We start from the raw sequence: 27,302 nt of genomic DNA on the forward strand, positions 1-27,302 counted from the left end.
GTGAAGCTGAATTAGTTTTGCTTGTGAAAGACATAAAGCTCACTCGCATAAAGCAGAACGCTCAAACCTGAAAATATGTTTTTCATCAAAATGTTGGTGTAAATCCACGACAAAGCCTGGATAAAATGTAGTGGTAGATAGATAACCAATACCACTACAGGCATGTTTAGCTGTGATAACCAGTACCACTACAGGCATGTTTAGCTGTGATAACCAGTACCACTACAGGCATGTTTAGCTGTGATAACCAGTACCACTACAGGCATGTTTAGCTGTGATAACCAGTACCACTACAGGCATGTTTAGCTGTGCCTGATTAGACCTTCTCACGTACGAGTAGTGCAAGGCAATGCTGGAAGTTTGCATGAAGTCATTGTGTAACCATAAAAATTATGAAGTTGTAAATTTGTCCTGCAACAAACTAACAGCAGAGCTCCTGAAGTCCCACAAATTCTCATTTATTTTATCTTGCTGCACGCAACAACAACTTCACATTTATCTTGTGTACATAAGATAAAAATATCTTTCTGCAACTTGAAATGTAATGTAACACTAGCCTTGATTTTTGAGTGAGTACGTTGGTTAAATTAAGTTAAATTTAGCTTGTAGAAGTAATGTACATTTACTCAAATATAATTTCAATTGCAAGGCTGTTACGGACTTCTCTGCAGTCGAGGCAGGACATTTTCCACAGAGATACATACAATATTATTCATACCTACATCTGAATCCTATAAACTGATGAGAGCAAATAAGGTCTAGGGCAAGGCGCCATCTGCTGGACAGCAGTCTGTGCACTTCATTTAGATGGACTTTGGATCAGATCTGACTCAGACCCTGCAGAAGGCGGGCTAGCTCTCTGATAAAGACTCAACAACAGTTCACACCCTTTTTCAGCCGAGATAAAACCTCTATGAAAATAACTTCAGTGTTTTAGATTAGCCAGCCTGTGGTGGAAGAAGTATTCAAGTAAAAGTACACATAGAACAATAATTAAAAAAAGACTGAGAATGTTTTATATTTTAGATTCTTCAAAGTAGTTGAATGAGAAGGTGTGTCCAAACTTTTGACTGGTACTGTAAATCTTATGGCATAAGATTTACAGTACCAACACCTCCTGCCTGTTGGACACACACAAAGTTTGGACACACCTTCTCATTCAATGGTTTTTCTTTATTTTATTTTTCTACATTGCAGATTAATATTGAAGACATCCAAACTATGAAGGAACACATATGGAATTATGTGGTAAACAAACAAATGCTCAACAAACCAGAATATGTTTTATATTTTAGATTCTTCAAAGTAGTTGAATGAGAAGGTGTGTCCAAACTTTTGACTGTTACTGTATGTATTTGAAGCAAAAGTACAACAGAATTATTAAGTTATACAGAAAGGCTATCAATACACAAGGAAAGTACCTTTAAAATACTAAATGAATGAGGAAATGTAGTTAGCTACTTTCCACCTATGACACAATCCCCTCTTCCTCAAGCTATGACTCCAGTCCTCTGTGTCTGGAACAGCCCTGGGCCATGGGGAACAGCTTGTTTACCACTGATTCAATAAACCTTTTTGTTAAAGAAAGACATGCCTGAAGCTAATATCACTGCCAAACAAAATGTGAGACTGAAACAAAAATGCATCCCAGTGCCTTGCATGAATGCTCTGCATTTTGATGTTAGGTTCAATGAACTAGTCACAACAGGCAGGAGGTGTTGGAAGTTAATATGTGATTTATTGAAAGCCAATTCAATAAGCCTTCCTCACTATCCAGTGAGCAACACATTAACCTGACTTCAGTCTCCTGGCTTCTTTATGTGTCTCTTATTTTTGTTTTTCAGTAAAAACTCTGCAGATACAAACAAAGATATTTCAAAAATCACTGCACCACAGGGACAAAACAGTGCAGGGTGCTTGCAGCAAATGTTAAGATTGGAGATAAGCTGCAGCCTGTTCAGGATCGCACGTGTGAATATAATTGACATAAATATCAATACAGAAGTTAGACTACTCACGTGTGGGCTCTGACGCTGGAGTCTGTCAAATGCGTTTGTCCTGAAAGTCAGTAAACGCTGCATCCAGTTCGTTGGAGCTGCACAGGCACTTCCACGTTTCCTCCCCTGAAAAGAGGACCTTGTCCCAACGCTAGCCTTTCCCGCACACGGTCATATTTTCCGTTGCGACAGTATAATCACGTGAGTCAATCCTTATATGGTAAAAATGACCATATATGGGATCTGTCAAACCGCCTCTTGAAACTTGTTTGAAAACCCATGCTGGAAACTGACTTTGATTTAAAAAAAAAAACAGCACCACTTAGTGGCCGCTGACAAAAACACACACACAAAAAAACAAAAACACACAAAAAACATCTTAAAGTGAATTAATTAAAAAACTAAACACTACTGCTGGTACTATTACCACAACTACTTCTAGTAAGGTAGCCTGCTACCACTACAAATAGTAATACTGATGATGAGAGAATGAGTAAGAAGAAGAAGAAGAAGAAGAATAGAAACTGACTTTGATTTAAAAAAAAAAAAAAAAACAGCACCACTTAGTGGCCGCTGACAAAAACACACAACAAATAAACACACAAAAAACATCTTAAAGTGAATTAATTTAAAAACTAAACACTACTGCTGGTACTATTACCACAACTACTTCTAGTAAGGTAGCCTGCTACCACTACAAATAGTAATACTGATGATGAGAGAATGAGTAAGAAGAAGAAGAAGAAAAATAATAAAATATTAATCTGTTTTCTAACTTGTCTCTCATGTGAAGCCTGGCAGATAAAATGTTTTATGAACATTTACTAATATACTATGCATACTAACAATAATTTTCAAGTTCTCACAGTTGGGTCAAATCATTTCTTGATCTAGTAGTCCTAAGGTCAAACCAAGAAAGCCTTGAATAAAAATAAAAAAAAGAAATCTTGACTTCAATTTAAATCTGCTAATTTAGTTCATTTAAAAATCTCAATGCTAGAAAACACGCTCCAACCAACATCAAGTGATTTACTTTGCTCACTTATAGTTATCTTTACAGTATTTCAGCTGTTGCTCTCAATATTTCTTCTTTATTTCTGTTCTTTTCCCCTCTCCTATTGCTTAAAATACTGCCTATTTCTTAAGTCCTCTTGTATTGTGAATCCTAAAGAACAGTGGCAAAAAGGGTGTTTTGAGTTCACAGTACTTTGAGACCCCTGTTCAAAGACCAGGAATCGCTGAGTCTTTGAGCAGCCAGAGAAAAACCTGAAAAACTGGACACCTGTCATTTGTGGAATGATGGTGACACGATCCCATTGTCCTTGAGATCACATGACTCCATTATGTGAAAGGGAAGATGGTTCAGCCTGAGCTCAGTTGTCTGCTCTTTCTTTCCTAGTGTGTAGAGAGCTGTTAGTTGTGCGTGTTTGGTCTACAGTCACTGACGATGAAAATCATAATTTTTCTAATGTGTATGTGCTACCTTCTTCCTGTGCAGCCTGAAGACGTGGACCGCTGTGAGTACATTAAACACGTCAATTGTGCTGGTGTACTCAGTCATGATAGTAGGCTATTTGTTGTTTGGCCAGTCTTGGTTTCAGTTGACTGGCTTTCTTTTTAACAGATGCCTATTGTGAGAGTTGTCTAACAATAGCACAAGGTATGGTAAACTATTCAACTATATTTGTCTAATTGCAAGTGCACAGATTTAAAATTATAGACACAGAATTATCTCTGCCACTTGTTTTCACTATTTCCTTCGACAGAGATTGAGAACGCCATGAAGGAAGCCACAGCTGAAAAGAGAAGTACGACAGTGGAGAACCTCATCCGTGGGGGTGTGTGTGAGAAACTGTTGTCCTACAAACATGACCACGTCTCTATGGACAAAATGACATCCTTCTGCATGCACTTGTTAGGTAAGATCAGGAGGAAATAACAGTGGATTTGCATGTTTTTTTACACTCTTACTAATTATTTATCTATTTTGAATCCCCAATCCAGAGTCTCATTATGACGACTTCCATGAAGCTTTGATGAATAAAGAACCAAAGCATCTGGCTATAGTCCTGTGTTATGAGCAGTCCAAGGCATGTGTAGGGGTGAAACGCCAGTCTTTTGAGGTATGGTATGGGTCTAATTGTGAAACATTTATATCAATGTAAATAGACAAAACTGCTCATGTGAGAACTTTTATTGTTTATCTTTTGTGACAGAGTTCCAAAACCACATTCATAGAGAGTGACGTTGAAGCACTACTTCGGGAAAACAAGAAATATGTGCGCATCGCTCAACCTGTACATTCAGGTTCACCTGTGCACCCAAAAGATGAGTTTTAAAAACAGCCACCTTATTCTGATTCCTATCGAATGTATGCTGCTTTTTGTCATGATACTGTGTTTTTGAGTGTCAGTATAATAAAGACATCATTGACAATTTTTGTCCTGGGCTGAATATTATACCCAACATGGCCTCACCTTTCAGCAATGTAAAATAATTCAAAGAGCTTTTGTATATATATATATATATATATATGTGTGTATATGTGTGTGTGTATGTGTGTGTGTGTGTGTGTGTGTGTGTGTGTGTGTGTGCGTGTGTGTGTGTGTGTGAATACACTATGTGTCAGGGCATTGATGTACCAACAGTCAAAAGATATTTTGGTCCAATTGACAAACCATTTCAAATCAACACAACCTGGCAACAGAGCCACAGGCTGATATAGGCATAACGCATGGCCCTGTGACAGAGGGCTGCTGGGCCCTTATTGACCCCTCAAACCCACCTACTGCTCTCTGTGCATTGTGTATCCTGTCTGCACCAGTAAGAACTACCCAGTGCAGGAATGATACTATTTGATAATATGTGTGATGGTGATGGTAAGTGTTTACTTGATTAAATAACCTTTATTTAGGAATTTGTTCCTACTGTTCCTGAGACCCGGTCTGAAGGAGGGGCTTGTTGCATGAATGTTAGTTAGAGTCTGATGGTGGCACCTTGCATGGTAGCCTGTCATCAGTGTGTGAATGGGTGAATGATATGTAATATACTACTGATTGTAAGTCGCATTGGATAAAAGCGTCTGCTAAATGACTGTAATGTAATGTAATGTAATGTAATGGGCTATGTAGTGTATGTCAAAAATAGCATCACTTTCAATTATCATTATTTCATCTTAAGCTTTGCACATTCCAAAATTGATTTATAATAAGATTGCCACACAACAAAACAAGTCCCCTGTAAAATTCCAGAATAGGAATAATGCACATAATGCATATAGTGGAAAATGGGGAGCTAATAGGACCAGTGGCTCATTTTGTAACCCTGAGATGAACAATAGGATATATATATATATATATATATATATATATATATATATATATATATATATATATACACATGTTTTAATCTGTAACAAGTGAGATGATTTAAGATCTAACTGATGAGGTAATTGTTCGACAAAGATCTCGTTCCATGTTTCTGACAGTTTCACCCTTTACTTTCCTCTGTCACCTCCTTCTCGCCTCATTTAAACCCAAAAAATCCATACAATACAAAATTCTAAACATTGCTGTCGACGTAATGAAATGATCGATAATAGCAACACGGACAGGGACGTCGCGTATTGGAACGTGGCCGACGCGCTGTTGCGAGGAGGCGCTGTTGGAGTCCGGAAGAGCTGAACATGGTGATGATGGGCTCCCCGAGATTGAAGGAGAAACACAAGGATCATGTTGTAGCCGCACTTTGACATTTGTGCGTGTCTAACACTCACGGGAGAAAAGGAAAAAGGAGACATTACATTTTTTTTCCTCTCTTTTTTTTCAAGGTAAGAATGAGGTATCGAGCAATATCGCACATCTGGAATAAAACGTCTTTATGGTTTCAAAAGATGCCGTAAAATTGAGTATCATATAGATTAAACCCATTAGGCGACTGGAGACCACTAGGTTACTGAACAGCATCGTACGGACCTCAGGTTGAATTAAAACCTAAGCGATTGATGCTCATTTTACGACACTAATTGCAGTTTTCATTGAAATTCTGTTCTCATCCATACAGATGTGCGCTAACGCCCTGTGCTCACTACCTGTCTGTGCAGGTCTGTGCTATCCATTTGCTGATAGGCATTTCAGAATGTGGAAACTGTATTGATAAGACACACGGTTACATATGCATTGCATGGAAATCGGTCACCAGAAAGGAATGACAGGAATGTGATGAGTGTGATAAAACCATTAAGGGCAGACAGACCCTCTTTTGTTGTAGGCTATTTGCCCTGCTCTTCCACATATCATCCCAGATGATGTCCTCATGGGGATCCACACCCAGTGCACTCCAAGCTCACATGTTCACTGACTAATCCCACACTCTCTATTTAATTTAACAGCTGGGTGACGAGGCTACATGGTGTGTGTTTCCTCATTCAGAGTGTGGATGTGTGGGTGTCCAGAGATGGAAGGCTATGAGGAGTTCTGTCTGAGGAGCTTGGCCATACTGCAGGAGGAGGGGAAATTCAAGAAGACGACATGTGAGCCACTGCGGCCCCTGAAGGCTCTCTCTGTCATCCGCTTCCACGGACGAGCTGTGCTTTCGCCTCTGGTGAGGAACAAATAAACAGACATGAGAACTTATAGGGGAACAAAAACAAGCTGTAGCTAAACTAATTGCAGTTTCTAAAGTTTCTTCCTGAAAAGAAGACAAAAATTGCAGCTAATGTATACGTTTAAGAGGTTTGTTATTCCCTGGGTCCATACTTTTTGAATCCACCAGTGTAAATAGTTAACAACTCTGTCTGATATCAGGCAATGTTTGTTATCCAGAGCGAGTTCTTTTTTTGAACGTCCGCTTCTGAATGTTACAATGCTAGGTTGGTTTCCCTAGTTAGTCAGTATATCCGTAACTGTCCTGCTGTGGCTGTGTTTTTGTATATATATATATATATATGCTACATAGTAACAGAAAGCATTGCTTACACTGTTCAGTTACAGTAAAATGAGAAGGATGTAATGATACATATGTCAGATATAAAACGCAGATGTAAACAGAGGTACATTATCACACAGTCTGAAAAGAATTAAATGTAACATTTAGGGTAAAACACATGTATTTGTTAGACCTACATTATATATCAGAAGCACATGGGCTGACTAGTCCCAATTAGATCAGCAGTTGGCAGGGGAAAGAGAGTGGACATAATAGATGACGCGGAACATCTAGTCAGGAGAATCAATCTGCTAGTGACTGCTGACAAAACAAATTCTCAGGAATAGCCACATGACGTAGAGGCTAATGTGAGGCTGAGGATTGGTGAAGATTTCTCTTCTTCTCAAACAAAGGAGACACAGACTTACGTGTAGTGGAAGAAGAGTGATTGTGTTATCAACAATAACTGAAAATAGATCACAAACAAAACTCATGAAATACATTTTGTGTATTTTAAACCTTGGCATAACAAGTTCTTGAATAATCTTTTCTCGTGTTTGTGTGTATTTTTTTTTTCAGTTGAGTGCAGAGCAGCGTAGTGAGATATTTGAACACAGACGGAAGGCGGTCCAGCTGGAGGTGGACAGGCAGAACATGCAGAAGAACAACCCAATGGCCCGGGTTCAGGCCATACTGGACCAAGCTAAGGTCAGACCCACAGTATGTGCTCGGTTACAGACCTGGGTGGGGTCTGTATTGGGATTCAGTGGAAAAAGTAATATGGAAGATGTTTTCTGAAATTAATGTGATATATACAGTGACATTGTCCAGTGTACTGTATACGCTAAACTAAAAAGCAAAATCCATACGCCACATCCAAATGCTTACAAAAGTCATACATAGATTTTGTCACTCTCTGTTTAGAAGATAAACGTGAAGCCACTTTGTTTTGTTTCATAAACAAACTTCATCTGCATTTCTTAAAATATGACCTTTTGTGAAATAGGTCTGTGTGTCAGTCCCACGATGTAGCACAAAACTAAATTACAGTCTGTCCCAGAATCTCCTGTGACATTTGCAGACTTAGATACAGGTTGTCTGACTCAACACTGTCTCTGGTAGGCTGTGCTATTTTTACCTTACGGTTGCAACTGCCTCTGTGATGTGTTTGTACCCCAACCAAAGGATGTATATGTACTTTCACTGAAAAACCAACATCAATAGTCCCGACTTGGCTATTTATTTAGAGATCTGGATTAATATCAAGTGTGTCACTAAAAGAGTATCAGGTGATTCTAAAGTCTGAAATTTATTTGGATAACATACTTGACATGTGACTTGTCTCTGCACAGGCACATAAAGTACCAAGTGAGGATGTTGAAAAGCTGCCAGTTTCCAAACCCGCGACAGTCAGTGGCTACACCCTGGTCAGTGACTCTCCTGGACTTCCCAGAGACCCTGGATTTGGGCTTCAGACAAATGAACAGCCATGCTCTAAGACCCCCATCCTCAACGGCTACGAGGCAGTGGAGGAAGTGATGAGTGAGGAAGAAGAGGAAGAGGAGGAGGAGGATATTAGTTTGGACAGCCTTCTTAAGAGATCAAGGGAGTATGTGAAGAGAGAGCAGACTCAGCAGGGGTCAAACGTTGTCCACACAGTCACCAGGACTCCCCTGCCGGAGACTTACTCTGACAAGGATAAGAAGAGCTGCAGTCCTATAGGGGACTCAGGTTTCGAGTTTGGATTCAGTCTGACCCAAGTCCAGTATCAGACTCTGTATGACCCCAGTCCCCAACAGTCTGGCTGCCTCTCACCTAGTCTACCTGACCGGTATGCTCGTCTCCCCAGTCCAGAGTCCAGCATTAGCTCCCGTGGACAGAAACGCAAACCACGGCCAGTTTCTACAGGGAACATCCATATTTCTTTTCCCATTGGCCCAGCAGACCTTATACCCCGAAGCCCAGTAAGGTCAGGGGAAGGCGCTGGCATGGCAGATTGGGGAGAATCTCTCTCAGGGGCCACAAAATCCCCAAGTCACAGGGGCTCAGTGGGGAGTGAAAGTGGCAGTGGTGTTAGCAACGGCAATTGTCGATCCAGCCACTGTTGTACCAGTCCATCGCAGGAGCCCTGTAGTCCCATAAGTGCCTCTGGGTTTAGCCCAAAGGGTCACCATGACCATCTCGCTGCAGGATTTCGCCGACGCTGCCACACTCTGGACAGTCAACTGCATAGCAACCGCTCTGGAGTTGAGCACATAGACCGTAGCCAGGAAAGGGTTCCTCGCTTCATGGCAGGAGTTACATGGGTGGCTCCAAGTTGGCGCACCCCTGCAGCCCCCTTAAGACAGTCGTGTGAGCTAGATAATCCCTCACCAACTCTGCTGAGGCCCTGCATGACATCTGACTTGGCTCAGATCACACTCAGAATGGAGCCTGATGACGCTCAGGGGACAAACAACGGAGGGATCACACCAACTGTCCTCAGAAATGCAGCGGAGGCACAAGCCAACAAGACAGGCGAGTCTCTCTTGAAGAGTTCCTGTAATGCGCACTGTATTTACTAAACTCTACATAGTGAAAATGTGTCATTTACACTGAGATCAATGTTTCTCCCATTGCAGCTTTAAGGTAGAAAATAAATGATTTGAGCTGTTTTTATTTGTGCAAATCAACAGAAGAGACCCAGAGGCGAGCACTGGTTCTGGAGGACATGCAAAGGCATCTGGAGGAGGAGCATGCCATGCAGATGTCGCTCCTCCTGGCTGAGCAGGAGAAAGAGCAACAGCACCTCTGTCTGGTCAGCACATGGAATCACACATTATCTTCTCTAAATAGAAGTAGATACCAAATAGCAATAATCATTTTTTAGATGCAATTTTGAAGTGTGAATTTATTCTCTTTGGCTTAAGGTTAAAGTACTGAAATGCGTGTTTCCTGTATACCAATGTGTTCAGGAGCTCGAAGAGACAGATAGAAGACTGAAGGAGCAGGGGTGTGTGCGGCCTTTGAGTGGGGATGCTTGTGGGTGGAATTGTACGTCCATGAGCGACAGCCGTCCTGTTGTGAGCCCTTCCTGCCCAGGACTAAGCCGTGCGGGCACACCATCTGAGCCATCACCTAGACACAGTATAGGTACCACTTCCCCATGCTCACTTATTACTGTGTTGGAGTTTGTAAAACAGTAGTGACAAAAGACAAACAGACAAAAAGAGTTTAGTGGTCTATTAACTCTTATTAATCCTACTTCTGTTAGGACAACTCTTTGTTCACCTTTTAAACTAAATAAATTGGAGGTGGAGCTGTGTGTGAAGTTAGTGATGGCAAATGCGGCTTCCATACATGCAGACGTCTAAAAATAGAGAAGGTCAAACATCTTAAATTGAAAGTATGTTTCTTTCTCCAGGTTTTCCCAGTCCTGTAAGTTCCAGCGTGTCCTCTCCCTCTGTCCAGCCTCCCGTTTATCTGTGGGGGCCCACATGGTCAGTTAGCAAACCTCGAGCGAGGCTAAGTCTGGTAGGTATACACAAATAAACTGGTGATTTAAGAGAGCTTTGGGCACAGAGGTTATCATGCGCACTTTAATGATCCAAGTGTCTGTTGCTCACCCAGCAAAGTAAGGACTTTTACCTAGGTTTCTTTCTGGTTCCAAAGTTTTGACCTCCTTAAGCAACGCGAGTCGCAGTGGAGGGAGTGTGCCTATGTTTGTAGCCATAGTGACGACCTGGCCATGTCACAGGGACTCCCTGGGGTTCCCGTGGGACTCGTCCAATAAGGCACCACACTAGGATGGATATATCTTTCTCAAACCCTCTCCGTGTTTCTATCTTCACCTTCCATTCTACTTGTATCTTCTTGTTGACCAGGTGATAACAGCAGAGCAGCAGAGTGCCTTCTGTCGAATTGGCGCCATCATTCGTGGCTTCCTCACTCGCAGACTGCTGAAAACAGAGAAGGTCAAACACCTGCGGCAGACCATCATGGTGAGATTACACATTTAACACAAATAACACACGCTGAAAATGTGCACTACCGATAGGAAAAAACAATGTGAATTTTATAAAAGTTAATTAATAAATGAATCATTGTGTTAGTGAGTGGGAAGAACTCTATGTTTAGGAGTGTGTTCTGTATATATGTGTGCTTAGGATACACAGGAGTTCATCCGTTCGTTCCAGACAGAAGCTCCACAGAAGAGAAGCCCCTGCTCAGCACAAGATCGCTCCCTCCAAGAGAGAGTTAGAGCCCAGGTATGAATGTGTAGTTACTGACTATAGACAGCAGAGGTCCATCTTACCTTGTGCTTATGTGTGCATCTTTTGTCCCTCAGTTACGTGCAGCCCTTTATGACATCCATGATATCTTCTTTGAAATGCCTCTCTGGGACCGATTAGCATTGCTGCAGCAGGACAGGGAGCTCCAAGCAGAGAGGAAGCTGCGAGACATGGTAACCTGTCAACCAATCAATCACATATCCATATTTGATCAGAAGAAGGTGACATTTGCTAGTCCTCTTTTAAAGGGAGTAGTGAAAGTTCAGAAATCTTTTCACTCTCAATATGAACTTGAAAACTAACTTGAGTTTGTCCTCATGCTCGTCGAGCAGTTAACCATTTGTCTGGACAATTTGTGTAATGTTGACCAAAGCATAAATCAAGACAGTCATGGCTTATTATTGTAGCTACATCTGTTAAGATCATTTATAATTGGTCTATCTGCTGAAAGCTGGTAGTACTAGTGGTAAGATAATCATGATGAGCTGTATTTATATTGCACCTTGATTACCACACTTACAAAGTGACTTACAGGGAAGAAACAGTATAGTGGCAACCTGCCTTGTCTTATACAGTCAGAGTCAGTGCTTTAATCAGAAACCATGTTCCTTACTGACTCTGTCAAAAGGAGAAAGCCAAGGGCCCCAAGGAGAGAGTGGTTCTGTCTGCTGCCACACAGAGGTCTCTGGACAGGAAAAAGAGGTACAATGGGAAAGAGGAACACAGCCTTACATTGCAGATGAGATCTGGTTTTAGATGTTTATGTTTTTGATGATGCGATCCAGAGATCAGCAGTGGTTTTATTGTACGTGTTTGGTACTCCTCCAGGGTCGGTGAATCCCCAGCAATGCCTAGAAAGAAGCAGCAGAAGCCAAAGAGCCCCACTACTAACAGGTGCTCCATACTATCTGGTTTTGAACATTATAGTGTACTACAATTTCCTCTGTTTAATGTCCCCAGAAAATGTGTTCCCTAAATACATCCTTTCTTCATTCCCAGAGTCCTGAAGCCAAGCCAAGGCCAAAATTCTCCCGTGTCAGGCCAGCTAAACCGCCAGGGGTGAGACTTGTTTCACCATACTGGCAAAGTGCCTTATCTCGCTATTATAAATCACATAAACTGCCAAATGTCATTTCTTTAGAGATATGTCACTCCGCCTCATTCCACTGCTGAAAAAAATTTGTTGATTGTCTTTTTGGGTTGCTAGTGTCCTAATTAACAATTCAATTCAATTCAGTCTATTTTGTATAGCCCAAAATCACAAATTACAAATTTGCCTCAGAGGGCTTTACAATCTGTACACATGCGACATCCTCTGTCCCGGAACCCTCACATCAGCATAGGAAAAACTCTCCTTAAAAAAAACCTTTAACGGGGAGAAAAAAGGAAGAAACCTATGGGAGAGCGACAGAGGAGGGATCCTTCTTCCAGGATGGACAGAACGCAATAGATATCATGTGTACAGAATTAACAACATGACAGAGTTACAACACATTCAATGTATATGACATAAATTATTCATATAATCACAGTAGTTAGCAGAGTAATGAAGGAGAAAATTAAGATTACTTATAATAACAATAATAAAAGCAGCAATGACTAGTATAATTAAAATAATGATATAGGGAATAGTATTAGTAATGTGACTAATAATAATAATAATCGAAGTAACAGTGGGTGTCAGCCAGGTCCCAGCAGGAGGCACAACCACGGTCCAGGTACTACTATGATTCATGGAAACCTGCGAGGCAAGAAAGCACAAAGACTCCGGGGAAGAAGCAAAGTCAGTAATATGCATTAATAGGAGATTAATACATAAAGATGGAGGAGAGAAAGGAGAGAGGAGCTCAGTGTATCCTAGGTAGTCCCCCAGCTGTCTAGGCATATAGCAGCATATCTAGGGGCTGGACCAAGGCGAACCTGAACCAGCCCTAACTATAAGCGCTATCAAAAAGGAAGGTCTTAAGCCTGCTCTTAAAAGTGGTGAGTGTGTCTCCCCCCGGACTGAAACTGGAACCTGGTACCACAGAAGAGGAGCCTGATAACTGAAGGCTCTGGCTCCCATCCTACTTTTATAAACTCTAGGAACCACAAGTAACCCTGCATTGATGGAGCGCAGCTCTCTAGTTGGGTAATATGGAACTATAAGTTCCTTAAGATAAGACGGTGCCTGGCCAGTTAGAGCTTTGTAGGTGAGTAGAAGAATTTTAAATTCTATTCTTGATTTAACTGGGAGACAGTGCAGAGAAGCTAATACCGGAGTAATATGATCTATTTTCTTAGTTTTTGTTAGAACACGTGCTGCAGCATTCTGGATCAACTGTAGAGATTTAACCCTCCTGTTATGTTCATTTGTCAGGAACAGCAATGATGTACATAATTACCAACTCCATAACTAACAATTCAATCACTATTTATGGAATGGAGTTATCCATCCCCCACAGATCATAGTTCCATTAGGATAACTCACTCGTTTTCATGAAAAATACATGTTCAAACAATTTTTAGGTACATTGGAAAAACCTAGATACAAATTGCATTAGTCTTCCATAATAGGCTTTTTTTTATTTATTTATTGTACATTTGAAACTTTCTTTTTTTCATGGGGAGATAGATTAGAGATGAGACACCTCGTCTATTCAGGGTCATATTGACCCGCTCGCTTAAAATCAAGCCAAATGAGTCATAAGGATTTGTATTGAAAGTAAACTCTATTTATGTTTATTTATATTGTTAAGAAACTGAAATTTACAAAAATGAACAAGAGATGACCACAATGAACGAGGTGTGTGTATATGTGTGTGTGTGTGTGTGTGTGTGTGTGTGTGTGTGTGTGTGTGTGTGTGTGTGTGTGTGTGTGTGTGTGTGTGTGTGTGTGTGTGTCACGTGTGTGTATCTGTCTACACAGCACAAATGTCTTTATAATGTTTTCGGCAGACAACTGACATTTAATGGTGAGGATGACCACTGTATTTCACCTTTTTTGACATGAATTTATAAAAATGCAATTTAAAAAAAAAAGTTGCAAATATATGTTATGAACCATTTTTATTTTTAATGTTGATTACACTAATTAAGGCAAGTAGAAGAAGTTTCATAATGAAAAAGTACTTTAAAATATTTTTTCTAGATTTTCAAACTTTGAAACAGGTCAATTTGACTGGCAATATAACAGGAGGGTTAAGAGACTTATTAGAGCAGCCTGATAATAACGAATTGCAGTTTTTGTGCATCGCTTTGAGACAAACATTACACTTTTGACTTTTTCTGTCTCTGATGAAGACACACTTGGCTTCAGAACGTTAGTCTTCTGATAAAGTTTATTGCCTTAAATCCGTTTGCTGAAGTATACTTTTGACCTAAAGTCTCTCCTGATTGCACTTTTCATATTTCATATGCTGACCTAATGTATTTCCCCTATCAGCAAATAATCCAGAAGTGGATGTCATGCTTTGCTAAGCAGTGTTGTTAGCAAACTGTTATTCCAATACTTTATTTTCTTAAGTTGCAAAAGGCAACAGTGTACATAAATATATCAATGTAATATTTTCCAGAATACTTTAAACTTAGCACAGTATGACAGTGGCTTTTTCTTCTCAGGAGCTGGTACAGAAAGACACCAGAGGAGAGAGTGAGGCGCTCAGACAGCCTGAAGAAGCAGCACTCTCTGGGTTAACAGCTGACTCAACTTCCCCCGACCTGTGAACTTGAATTTGTAGTCTTTGAATACAAACCTTTGCTCCACTGAAAGTTTGGTCTGTGCTGCTAATATGATTGTACCCTTCTGAAACTCAAGTGATTGTATTCACTACCATACTTGAGCTCATTGGTATACATCATCACAATCTCATTGTTTTTTTTACTGTTGTAGTTTGCTGAAGAAGTTTTAATTGACAACAACTGAACTGAACACAAAACTCACATGGAGCTTAATAATGTCTAGTAGGCACATTTTACACTTTAAAGAAGAAAAATACAAAAGTAAGTCTATTTAAATGCAAGCTAGAAGAAGGTAAGAGATAATGGGGAAATAATTTGTATCTTGCTGAAGAGCATTGCCTTTGCGTCACATGTTATCATGCATATCTTTACCAGGTGCATTCATAAACGTCTAGTGCTTATAGCTGTAAGAGACATTTTAAAATCGCTTTATGCTGACAGTCACATGAAAGCATTTAAGTGAGTATAATACATTAATTACAAGTGTTTTGTTCAAGGGCTTTGAGTACCTGTTTGTGCTTTGTTTCTTTATTAAATGGTGCTGAGTTTACATTACCACTGAGGCATTTCAGCGTGTTTCAACATTTGTGATATATTTGTTAACACACTGGAGCACTGTTACATTAATGTAGCTTCACATAATAGGAGATGTACAGCAGACACTGAGAAAAACTGAATTATTGAGACCATGTCAAATGCATGCCAAATTCTCTGTACCACTGCCCAAGTCAACACTAAGGGTCAGACTCTAAATAAAAGAATATTCATGTGAATATATTATTGTTAAGGAATTGGTACATCCACTATAGTTCACTGTGATACATAATTTCTGCGTCATTAGTATTCAGTGTCTTGATGTTGTTTGCTAACATTGCTGTAACATTGTATTCTTTTTTGAAAATGCCAAATCGTCATGTTTTTTATGACCAGAATACATTTGGATTCTGGAAAAAATATATTTAATAAAGAAATATTTACAGTGAATTTGGCTTGAACCAACAAGCAACGCTAGGGAGTTATTGACAGTTACATATCTCATGATGCAGTGCATAACTAATTGGGACACAGCCAGCAGAACAGTCGGCATGTGCTTGGGTACACATCCAAAAACAATGTCAAACAAGGGAAGCAAACAAAGCAAGGACAACTCTTTCACTCCATATTATGACGTTACAGCCTGCGTTGCATTATGCTTAAGTATTTAATTTGATCTATAACTGCTTCATAGTTTTCTCTTCAACAATGCTGTTTGCATTGTAAATTTGTATTACTTGCTGGTGCATGGTACAAACAGCAGCTTACTCACCAATGCAGACACACAAAACGGACAGACTTGTGCCAAAAGAGCACTTGCAAATTGCATTAAAGAACTAACGTTAGATAATAGTCTAAATATGTGTAAAAAGTTATTTGTGGCAGATTTGAGGTTTTTCTTCTTTTGTATTTCATTAATCACCCCACAACCCAAAACTGTATAAAACATGTAACAAATAATGAATAGTTAACATATACAGCAAATTCTCAATAAATAAAAAAAGGAGATTAATTCTACCCATTTTAATAGTGAACTTGGTTATCATATATCCATATAAATAATCACCCTAATGTTTATACAGTATAGCTAAAGAAGTAAAGCTGTTTGTGTGCTGAAATTGTTACATGTACACATCTTTTATAACTCCCTGGTATCAAGAGCAGCTTCCTCACCAATACACACACCCAAAACAAACAAACAAACTCATGCAGACCGTTTATTGTTGAGATAAACTAACTTAGGGCATACAAGGTCAGCCACTTGTTAAAAGAAGGTTTACTTGTGGCCTGATATTATGCCACTGATGTTATTGTCTCTGTGATCCCTCTTTTATTTCCATTATTTCAAGTTCACATAGTGAGTTTTCTTGGTCAGTAATAAGAAAGGAAGTGACAATAGTGTTGATAAACCCCTGGACCAAAAAGCAGTATTAAACATAGTGCAAATGGTGCCTGTCCCTATTTATGGCCCATCTGTGTGTCCGCATGTTCCATTTTCTTGAATCACTAAGTGGCACTTTGAAGCCACAACAATCATGACACATGCCATTACCATGAATCCTAAATGAATAACAACACACCTTTACTGAACCTGTTAGAACAAGACGAGCAATAAATATCAGGACAAACTGACAAATGGTTGGGAAATTAACAGAATCTATATCGGGATGTTTTTTTTTCTACATCTAAAATGATGTCTTAAATTTTGTGCAAAAATAACATGGCTTTTATATGACAACATGCATATTTACAAATCTTTACACATTGACACGTTGAACACACCTACTAACAGGTCTAACCTACTATGTTAGAATGTATCACACATTTATAATATGTATAGTATTTGTGGTGTGGGTTACTAAAAATGTTTGGGAACTGTAATGTACATTGGTGTCAGGAAACTTAATTTAAGATAAGGTCTTTGAGAGGTTTTAAGAAGAAATTGACAGGAACAAAGTTTGAAAATAATTTGCTTATCTATCAAAAGAAACTGATGTTTAGACAAAGAAGCCAAAGTACATGTGGCACTTTGAAAGTGATCTTTATTGGACTGTATACCATGACAAAACCTGTGAAGATTAAAACAAAACAATTGTTCAGTAAATAATGAGCAACCAGATAGGCTGGTTTATTAATATCATCTAGTTCTATCAAATATTTCATAAATGAATGAACACACTCAGAAAACACTAGCAAAAAACACACCAAGCTTAATTTAAACACCCGTAAAATCATTGGAATTTCAATTCCCGTCAACCAATATTAAACTAAGATAAAACATTGACAAAAAACTTAAAGATATATTAAAGAAAAAGAAAAAAAATGTAATCATTAAAAATAAAATGTATCTGAGATATCATAGTGGACTGGTGACTAAAACTGGTGTTTGAATCCAACTAGGGACTTTCTTGCATGACAACCCGCTCTCACCCCCCACACATTTTCTGTCTGCATCTTTTATCAATTAAAAGAAAAAATGTGCTACAAAATAATGAAAAATCTAAAATCTCTATGCATTTAATTCACAAGAAGCTAATTCAAAGAACATATTAAAACAACACAGAGAACATGGATTAAATGGCCTGACAAAAATGGTTCAGATCAATCCAGAGGCCTCCCGGCTCTAATCAGCGAGCCCGCGGGACTCTTCAGTTGGTAATCAGCTGTGCAGCACTAGTGTAATTAAAAACATTGTTAGCATTATTCAGAACAGCTCCATCCTGAGGAATTATGTAGATATTTTAACAACAGTTTTTACCAGATTAGTGGTTTTCTTCATCTGGGCTTCCCATCAGTTCTTTATGGTGGTTCCTCACCATCTCAAGCTCCTTTGTAACGTCTAATAAAACCAAAAACATAGTTTGCTTTTAATTACACTATTGAAAAATAAGTCGATTTATTCAGTTGAATCAGATATTTCGAGTATTTTTAGTGATTATCATGTTTTTATTTTGCTACGTTGCCTTCACCTGGGATTGAGACACCATCAGTCTTGAGTGACATCTCGATTGATTCCTGCATTGTTTTTTTCAGATCCTTCTGGATGTAACTCTAAATGAACATAAAAATCTTTATCACTCACAGCCAAAATATGCCTAAAACTAATAACAAAAGCTGAATGTTTGTGAAAGTGCCTGCAGTGTTTCAGTAGAAAAAGCAGCATTCAAAAAGATGAAAAATCCACTTGATTATATATACGATTACCGAAATTGTAGATAAAGATAAGCACCAACACATTTTTTACTATATCCTCATTGTACAACGTATTATAAAATGTTACAAACCATCAAGTCCCTCAGCTGGTTCAACATATCATCTTTAGCTTCCTGAAACATGACATCCTTTGACCCATGTACATGCTTCACAATAGTGTCCCTAATGTTTTGCAGCATCCCTGTTCCTCTAATTTGTTTTGCATCTACAACAAAAGAGAAAACTTTAGTCAATTACATTTTATCATAATTACATTCTGCAGTATCACAATGAATGATGTGCATTTTTACAGTGTCAGGTTATATATATCATGATCTTATATCATACCATTGTAGCATTTCTGCATGGCTGTCTGAATCGTTTCCATCAGACTGCTGTAAATCGTTTTCTTACGATCGCAGATGATTTTGTTGAGTTTCGTCTTTATCTTTTCTTCCTACGAGAGGGAATATGAAGCATGTATCAACATATTTTAAATAAAATCAAGGTAATATAGAATTAAGGGTGATCTTTTCCCTTTCTTCCTCCAGATTTCACCTGATTATCACCTGAATAAATACAATATTTAAACAGATTTTCGCACCCAAGACCTGCTTTCCACCAGGTGAGGGTGCACATATATATTTTTTTCCACTGATGTCAGACTACCTCAAAAACTTCAGTATGTTGTCATGAGTATGGGCAGGGTCATCAGCTTTGCAGAAGCATTTCATTTTTTAAAGGGCATTTCCAATTTTAACTGACAACATTTACTGTATTGATAGACTTCTTCATAAACGGAGTATATTTGTTAACAGCTCAAAACATCTTACATCGAAATTAATTTATTGTCTCAGGTTTAGTCTTCATTTCAGTCCTCAGTCAAAAACTTGATGTTTGGGTTTACTCACCCTTCTGCTTAAGCCCCTCTGACCTGGCATTATTGCTTGATAATGAACTAATGGCACTATTCTCATCTCTTACCTCTGTAATGAGAAACATCAGTTGCAGCTTGACATCTTCGTACTCTGTCTTCTCCCTCATCTTCTTCGTGTCAAGTGAAAACGAATTGAGTACACCATTGAATGGTTTTCCTTCATTTCTGAAACATGTTAAGAAGTTAAAATGTTTGGCAGAATTGTCAAGTTTGTATTTTAATAATATAATTTCTATGTATATATTACATTTCATAATTTGTATTAATGTAGAATTTGTTAATTCTACACATTGTCCATAGTTTGTAAAATTAGCCAGCACAGGGTTTTATGTCTTTATTAAGTCATTTCTTACGGGAAGGTCTTCTTGAATTTTTCATCAATGCTCTCAGTCAGGCATGCAGATAACCTCATATTGAGGTTTATTTCTTTATGTGTTCTTGTTTTTTTCAAGATGCCATCACCGTCTACTATACCCTTCAGGGTCCCATGGAAACCACTACCTGACTTTCTCTGAAAAAAGACACACAGAAAAAAAACTTTTTAATTTTTAAGACATTCATATGAAGTGCAAAATCTCTTATCATTTAGTAGTTATAATTCAAATACGTACAGGATGTATGACCGACTTCAAGACTTTTTCCAATAAACTTTTTGATTTTTCAACCCCCTCACTGAGGCATTTTTCGAAAGCCTGATAAGTCTCTTCCATGGGTTTCCTGATTTTATCAAGTTCATCCTTCATCTTTTGTATAAGGTCTGTGCAAACAGCTGCCTTTATGTCAGCCTGAAATCAACAACAACACATTCAGTATTCAAAGCATGAAACTATACTGCTGTTTGACTGGGCTTTCTTAATTTGTTCACATATAAACAAAATTCGGTTGATTTTGGGAAACAACTAAATTGATTGCTCAAACGTATGTATGGGTGACATTACATGTAAGAAGTGTGTCTTTGACTTTCGCATGTTTTCACATTATTTTCTGTCAATATAAATGATGATTTAAGACAAAGAAAGAGATTTATTACTTGATCTTACCCCTTCTCTACGGCTGGCCCCTTGAATCAGAGAGAGAATCCCAAGAGCTCCAGACACATAGTTTAACGTCTCTGAGTGACTGTCATTGAGATTCTGCAGAAATTCCTGAAGTTTGGGTATTTCTGTAAAAAATGCATCTCTTACATAGCATCTTACATAGTTACACAACATATTTAATAATGTGCTCTCATATTGAGACTTCACCTACCAGTGTCATCTTTATGTAGAAGTTCATTTTTTAGAAACTCTTCGGAGCTCACTGTGAACACTACGAAACTTTCATCACTGAAATGTTTCTAAAAAGAAAAAGTTCTGATATTAAGGCATGTTTACATTTGTAGACAATCTTTGTGTTAAACTTTCTGTCAGTCTCTAAAACTCACCTTAACTGTGTGTAGTTTGCTGAATTCTTTTCTCACTTCTTTCTTTGCTTGATCGTTTGTTTTCAATATGAAATCACGAACATCAGCTGGTGAACTAAATGTAAATATTTGCATTAATTGACACCATTTCTTTGCATCCAGAATAAAATAAAAAAAAATCTTTGTTAGACATGGACACTTTATTTTACAGGTCCATGATCTGCTAGGAAGTTTTCTGGAAAGAAATATGTCTACTATGACTACTATTTCAATTTAGTTCGTTGTGTTGAGTGTATAAGCAGTTATTGAGTTCTAAAGTAAATTCCTTGAATAGAACTGACTAAAGCCAATGACAGCATTTAAAATGACTATATAAAAATAGACAATCTACTCGCTGGTGGTCTTATTTTCTTATGTACGTCATGTAGAGGAATCAGTATTGTTATTGAGACTGTTTCATAACCACTTAAAAGTTCCTCACAGTAACTTTAATATATAAGTATATTTACTTTTGGCATCTTAAATCACTTACCGATATTTAGAATTTTTACTACTATCAGACTTGGTGCAGATAAAGTGAATATGCCGACACTCGCCAGCATTTCCCATGAAGCTACTGGCACTTTCCAGGATCTCCCAGGCTTCTGGCTCTGACGCAGCTCGATTCAATTCAGTCACGATCCACACAGTGGAACAACTTCCAACGACCTGAAGGGACAAGACAGCAAGTTATTATGATGATTATTTGTACTTTGTAATAACATGATGTCACAGTTTGCAGATATCACAGAATAAACAATAAACAGCATTGCATGTGATAAATTACCTGTTGCCACATCTTGTCTCTGCCCTTGTTACGGTCCCCATTTCCAGGAAGATCAACAATTGTGACATGCTTAAGAAGATCATTATTTGGCACCCTGATAGTGACACACTTCACTAGTGGCCAATACCACCTCTTCACTTCTTGACCTTCTCCATCTTTTGGGCCGCTTCTTGTGTATTTGACTAATTTCGCAGATAGCTCTTTAGCCTGCAATAAATAATGAAATGTGATTAATACAACATGAGGGGATTTCATTTATGTGCACGGACTGCAAATTCGAACTGCTTTACAAATTGCACAAACAATTTCAAACAGGAAAATATAAAAAAGAAGAGCGATTAAGAAACCCTATCACTGAAACAACAAAAGCAAAAAGCTTAATTTGGATAAATAATATTAAATACTAAACCGGAAGTGTATACAAGGCTGTTTAAGTTGATCAGATTTTGACAGAGCCTAAAATGCTCTAGGTCATAGCAAGTAAGTTTATCATCGAAGGCCTAATGCAGCTTTCCTGGTTTTTTTGTTGACCCATGACAGTCAGCAGACCCCAGTCTGATGATTAAGTTTACATGAAGATTCATATGGATAGAACATGTAAGAAACATAATTGGGTCCTAATCCCGTTAGTGGTAGTGTTTTAAAATCCATCAAGTGAAGCGTCATGGTTTGCAATAATTCTATATCTCTCATTAAGCGCCCCAAAGAAAATCACCTCAGTTCTGTTTTAATTTAGCTAGAGACCAATTTCAAAGCCATTGCTTTTTCAAATGCAGTGATTTGATGGTACCACAGCGTACCAGTGAAAGAGAAATGTAGATTTAAGCATTGTCAGCGTTGAGTGTCCCTTTTTAAAAAGTTATCATGAATAAAGGGAAAGGAATGGTGGTCAAGTACTAATCCTTGTGGTACTCCATGGGAAAGTTTTACCTTCTGGGAAGTAAGGTTGCCCATTGTGATAAAATAATGACTTTTATTTAACCAGGAGCCGAACACAGCTTTCTAGTGTAAACAAAAGCGGTATTGAGATTTAATGAATCATGATGTCATTTAATCTTAAAGCAAACTGTTTAGGCACAAAGATTGAGGAGAAAATCCTGGTTGGAGTTTGTTTAAACAGTTATATACATTTATTTAGTTACTGGTATACAAGATTCTTTATGATTATTCTACAAAGAGTACATTTGATATGGGTTTTGTAGTTATCGAAGACAGGTGCATCAAGGTCTTTTTTCAATTAGAAAATTTTACATACTGATTTTAATTTTACATTTGTTGAACTACCGTTGAACTAAACCAACCTGGAATGGCTATAGACAGTATGCATATTATATAAACTTCAATAACATTTCAGTCTTGTCAGATAGACAAAAGGGCTTCCTAATGAGTGATATACGATTTTTACTCTCACTTACTGATCCGCCTGTCAAAATCTTTTTCTTGCGAAGTTGAAATTCTGGGATCTCTTTGAAATATTTGCCATCCATGAGGTCTTCACGAGATTTTTTTTCCCAGTCTTCTCCATACAGTGCTGACAGCTTTTCAACAATGTCCCGACGATCACCGTCATCTTTCTGATTACTTTCCTGATCCGCATTATCCCCGAGGAAGAAGAACCACAGCTCATCGGTCCACTCCTAAATAAAATAAAATAAATACCTTTAACTCCGTTAAATTAAATGGCATGCTATGTAATCAACAATGTTTTTTTTCAGCCACATCAAACATTTTTAAATAGCTTAAAATAAACAAACATATTCAGCTCATTTTACCTCTACTGTAATGAACTCAATGTCTGCCTCATACTTTGAGTTCTGCATGTTAGCCTCCACTTTAATCATGACTGAGGTACATGCTCTGACGCTTCCAGAGGGCAAGAGATTCTTCACTCCAATGACGGCATTTATCAAAGAGCTCTTTCCAGCCCCGCTTTTGCCAAAGACACCGACCATCTCCCTCTTGTCTGTCTCCAAACCACTGATTTTTCTCCTGTTGTACAAGAGTTTAAGTATGGGTTAGTTTATTAATTTCAAAAACATAAAACATTTAAAGAATGTGTCAAAATTAGAAATACAACTGTCTATGAACAGCCCTCTTAGGCATATTGTACTCTCCTCAGTAGAAGTAATTTGCTGTAATTTTTGGTTAAATTACGAACTATTTTTCAACAAAACAAAATTCCTGCCTAATTACTGTATGCCTCAGACAAAGAGTCAAGTCATGGTTTACATCCATGTCTGTCCAAAATGACATCATGTCTTTATTTTATCCTATGAGACATTTGTTTTGAAATTGTCATTAGAATACTTCTTGAGTTATGATCAAAAACGTGTTTTGTCACATCACAGTTGATCTGTGACCACCAAATCATAATCAGTTCATCTTTGAGATCAAGCGAATGTTTGTGCCAAATTTGAAGAAATTCCTTCAAGTTGTTGTTGAGAAATGGATATACATACGGACGGCGGGACGAACCCATGATGGCTGGCTAAACACTACCAGTCTTAATCTGTTAATGAAACTGGCCCCTGGTCAGGAACCAGGCCTGTATAACATATTAATATGGAAAATGTAATAAACTTAATACTTACCTCAGGAAATTGTTTAGCTTGTTGTCTTGGCTAGGTATTTTCAGATGGACACATCCCATGATGGTTTTCACTTCAGACAGTATGATTTCTTCTGCCATAGTGAAAGTAAAGAGCTATTCAGCAAGAACCATGAACCAGTGTATCAAGTAATGTAGAATAAGGGGACAAATAATCAGAGGAGAAGAAGGTAAAGCCTGAGAGGAACTTTCTCTGCCAGGTCCATTTAGGATGCTTCAGAGTGTATCATCAGGCTTATACTAGCAAAGGATAAACTATGGTCTTGGTTTAAAACATCATTCAGTTAAAGGCCGTAGTTTAGTTATTTACTTTGAAGCATACCCATTGTTGCTATGGATACTTGAATGTATGCCGTTGACTGTCTGGGTTTGTCTGATAAGACTACAAATGGCAGCAAACGAGAAAGTATTTTCTGTGGCCAATATATAGAAACAGACATTTGCTATGTAAGTAAGCTAAGTAACAATGTTATTATATAAAAATGTTGCCATTGTTTGGAAAGTATTATAAGTACCTGAGTATGATCCTGGTTTTTGTGTGAAGTCGTTGTTTTTTAGTTGGTGATTGGCTAGACTCGCCCTGAAGATCCAACCTTCTCTTTCCTTATTGGACATGTTTTGTTAAAAAAAAGAAGCAAAAAGAAATGTTTGTTGCATCTGCCTTTCACAAAATTAAAACATTGTCTCGAAATACAGTCAGTTGGTAAAAGCAAGATATTACGGCCTTAAAAACTTTAACTTTAATGAATAAGATAAAGTGTATCTCACCTTTATCACTTGTGCCGCTTGTTGAGGGACAAACCTGAGGGTGAACATGAACATCTGTGTCTTAAATCAATACTAAGTGGCCATGTAGAAGTTTGAGCAGACATTGAAAATATTATCTGTATGAATATAATAAATGCCTTATGATACCTAAGTGCTTGAAACTTTATTCAACTTACTTGAGTAGACGAATCAACTGTTTCTGGATTTGCTGTGTTTTGTTCCTTGTAGTGACGAAAGAAATTAGTTGCAAATCCATAAGATTAAATACATGTTAATATTCTTGCACATGCTATTAATAGATATGAGATAGTATTATCAATAATGTGTCATGTAAACAGAAGTCTGTGCTCCTGTAAATCATAAATACAGTATTTGTGTAAATTGTGTTCACAGTACACAACATTACCTTTAACAACTTGAGTCTCTTCTTGAACTTTGACCTTGGTCCCACTATTGGGATCAAGGCGTCGATATCGTGTTCATTGAGACAATAAAGACTCTCCGTGTCAATACGTTGATCTGCAATAAAAAAATACGGAGTTGAATCTCAGTCATGCAAGAATTAATTTCAAACTGCTGCAGAAATCTATCATAAAATGACTGAAATAGGTGTTGGTTAAGCTGCTAAATTTAGAGTATTACAAACTGAACACGGCGTTAATGTATATTGATTGTATTTTAATTATTTGTCAATCTTTAGTCTTGATCTCTCTCATTTTCTTAAAACTATGTCTGTTAAACATTTGTCTGCATTTTACTTCAGTATCAGTAGCTCATATAAACAATGTATAACATCTGTGCCCAAAAAAGAGGCATGTTAATACTTTACCTTCAAATCTTTCTATCCACTCGCTGAGACCCCATTCATTTAATTTGTTAAGGACAAAATCATCCATGACCACGAACGGAAACTGGAAGGTAAACAAATTAACATGTTTTAAATTAAACACCAAGATGTTCTAAAACTTATTTGAATCCACTATAAATTTAAATTAAACCTAAAGGGTTTTTGCTTGCTGGTACTGATACTTGTCTGACAAAGGTGCACGAAACTCCTCCCTTCCTAAACCTCCGTTTTTAACATGTATTTGTATGTACTGTTCTCTTATCATGCTGGTGTGTATATTTTACCTTCTTGGGCCTCAAATTGTGTTAAACAAAATATATTTAGAATTGAAATGTCTCTTTGGTTGTAGCAACAACTCCTAGTAATCTGAAACCTTTCAAGGGAGGAACTGTTTTGTGAGGGAGCACAAGCCCAACATGCTGGAAACCACTGGTTTAATCTTGAACATCACGTTTTATGAGTTGATTATATTTATAATATATAATCTCAAAGTCTGAAAAGTGATTAACTGCAGCTGTCAGTGTGCTGGTGTAAGAAGTATAGTATTCACCTATGAAATGTAGTGGAGGTGAAGTAAAAAGTACCGTAAGAAAGAAGAAGTGCCTCAAATCTAAAACTAAATCTAAACAGGTTAGACATGGTTCATATGAGGTTAAATGTTAAATGGAATTTTATTTGTATCGTTGCCACCTGCCCATAATCGTTCACACCCATTCATCGCAGTCATTTGTTTAGTGTTAGGTGTCTTGCTCAAGGACACATCGACAACCTCTAATCTTCTGATTGAAAGACAACCTGCTCTTCCCCTGAGCCGCAGGGTTAGAAATGGTTAAAAGTAAAAGTCAGCGCTTAATACAAAATTTGCAAGCGCATAATCCACATCTGTGATTACATTTTTTTCGAAACACACTAAAATGACACATAAAGCACAATTAACGAGACCAACACTCGGAGAGCCAAACCTAAGCTCTAGTCTCCAAAACTGTAAACACATTTTCTGCTTTGCATCCAATTTGCATTTCAACGTGACACTTTTTGCAACACACTGCACATTGTTCTCTATATGAGACACAGGACTCTGACACAAAATCACCTGTCATTTAAAAACTGTGCGAATCAAAATGCCACAGCCATGGACCAACTGGCCCATACATGTGCCCGTCATTTGTGGTGACGGTCTTCATGCTTTCAAACGGGGAATAAGAGTCCCTCAAAATATCAATACATCATTCCAACGGTTACCTGCAGCGTTTAGGCTAAAGATCAATGCCGGT

At 38.1% G+C, this 27,302-nt stretch overlaps 2 protein-coding genes across 2 annotated transcripts; one reads left to right on the forward strand and one right to left on the reverse strand.

The window, feature by feature from the left end:
• Positions 1 to 6,434: 6,434 nt before the first annotated feature.
• Positions 6,435 to 14,965, forward strand: LOC129099002 (centriolar coiled-coil protein of 110 kDa-like). The gene is made up of 13 exons (XM_054608151.1): positions 6,435 to 6,599; positions 7,503 to 7,631; positions 8,276 to 9,440; positions 9,599 to 9,720; positions 9,878 to 10,055; positions 10,327 to 10,436; positions 10,787 to 10,903; positions 11,069 to 11,170; positions 11,251 to 11,367; positions 11,823 to 11,896; positions 12,023 to 12,088; positions 12,194 to 12,253; positions 14,795 to 14,965. The coding sequence occupies exons 1-13, from the start codon at positions 6,435 to 6,437 to the stop codon at positions 14,868 to 14,870; spliced, it is 2,481 nt and encodes an 826-aa protein (XP_054464126.1). The 3' UTR covers positions 14,871 to 14,965.
• A 3,057-nt stretch (positions 14,966 to 18,022) lies between these two features.
• Positions 18,023 to 26,077, reverse strand: LOC129099016 (nuclear GTPase SLIP-GC-like). The gene is made up of 20 exons (XM_054608171.1): positions 26,011 to 26,077; positions 25,543 to 25,700; positions 25,358 to 25,405; positions 25,182 to 25,215; positions 24,950 to 25,016; positions 24,397 to 24,498; positions 23,578 to 23,794; positions 23,221 to 23,442; positions 21,806 to 22,012; positions 21,512 to 21,687; positions 21,001 to 21,094; positions 20,826 to 20,913; positions 20,618 to 20,739; positions 20,189 to 20,362; positions 19,931 to 20,088; positions 19,625 to 19,742; positions 18,989 to 19,097; positions 18,733 to 18,866; positions 18,418 to 18,499; positions 18,023 to 18,287 (listed from the first exon to the last, which is right to left on the reverse strand). Exons 1-20 carry the CDS (start codon positions 26,075 to 26,077, stop codon positions 18,211 to 18,213), a joined length of 2,454 nt encoding a protein of 817 aa, XP_054464146.1. The 3' UTR covers positions 18,023 to 18,210.
• Positions 26,078 to 27,302: the final 1,225 nt, after the last annotated feature.

Source organism: Anoplopoma fimbria, chromosome 11, assembly GCF_027596085.1.
Source record: "Anoplopoma fimbria isolate UVic2021 breed Golden Eagle Sablefish chromosome 11, Afim_UVic_2022, whole genome shotgun sequence".
NCBI classification, from domain to species: Eukaryota; Metazoa; Chordata; class Actinopteri; order Perciformes; family Anoplopomatidae; genus Anoplopoma; species Anoplopoma fimbria.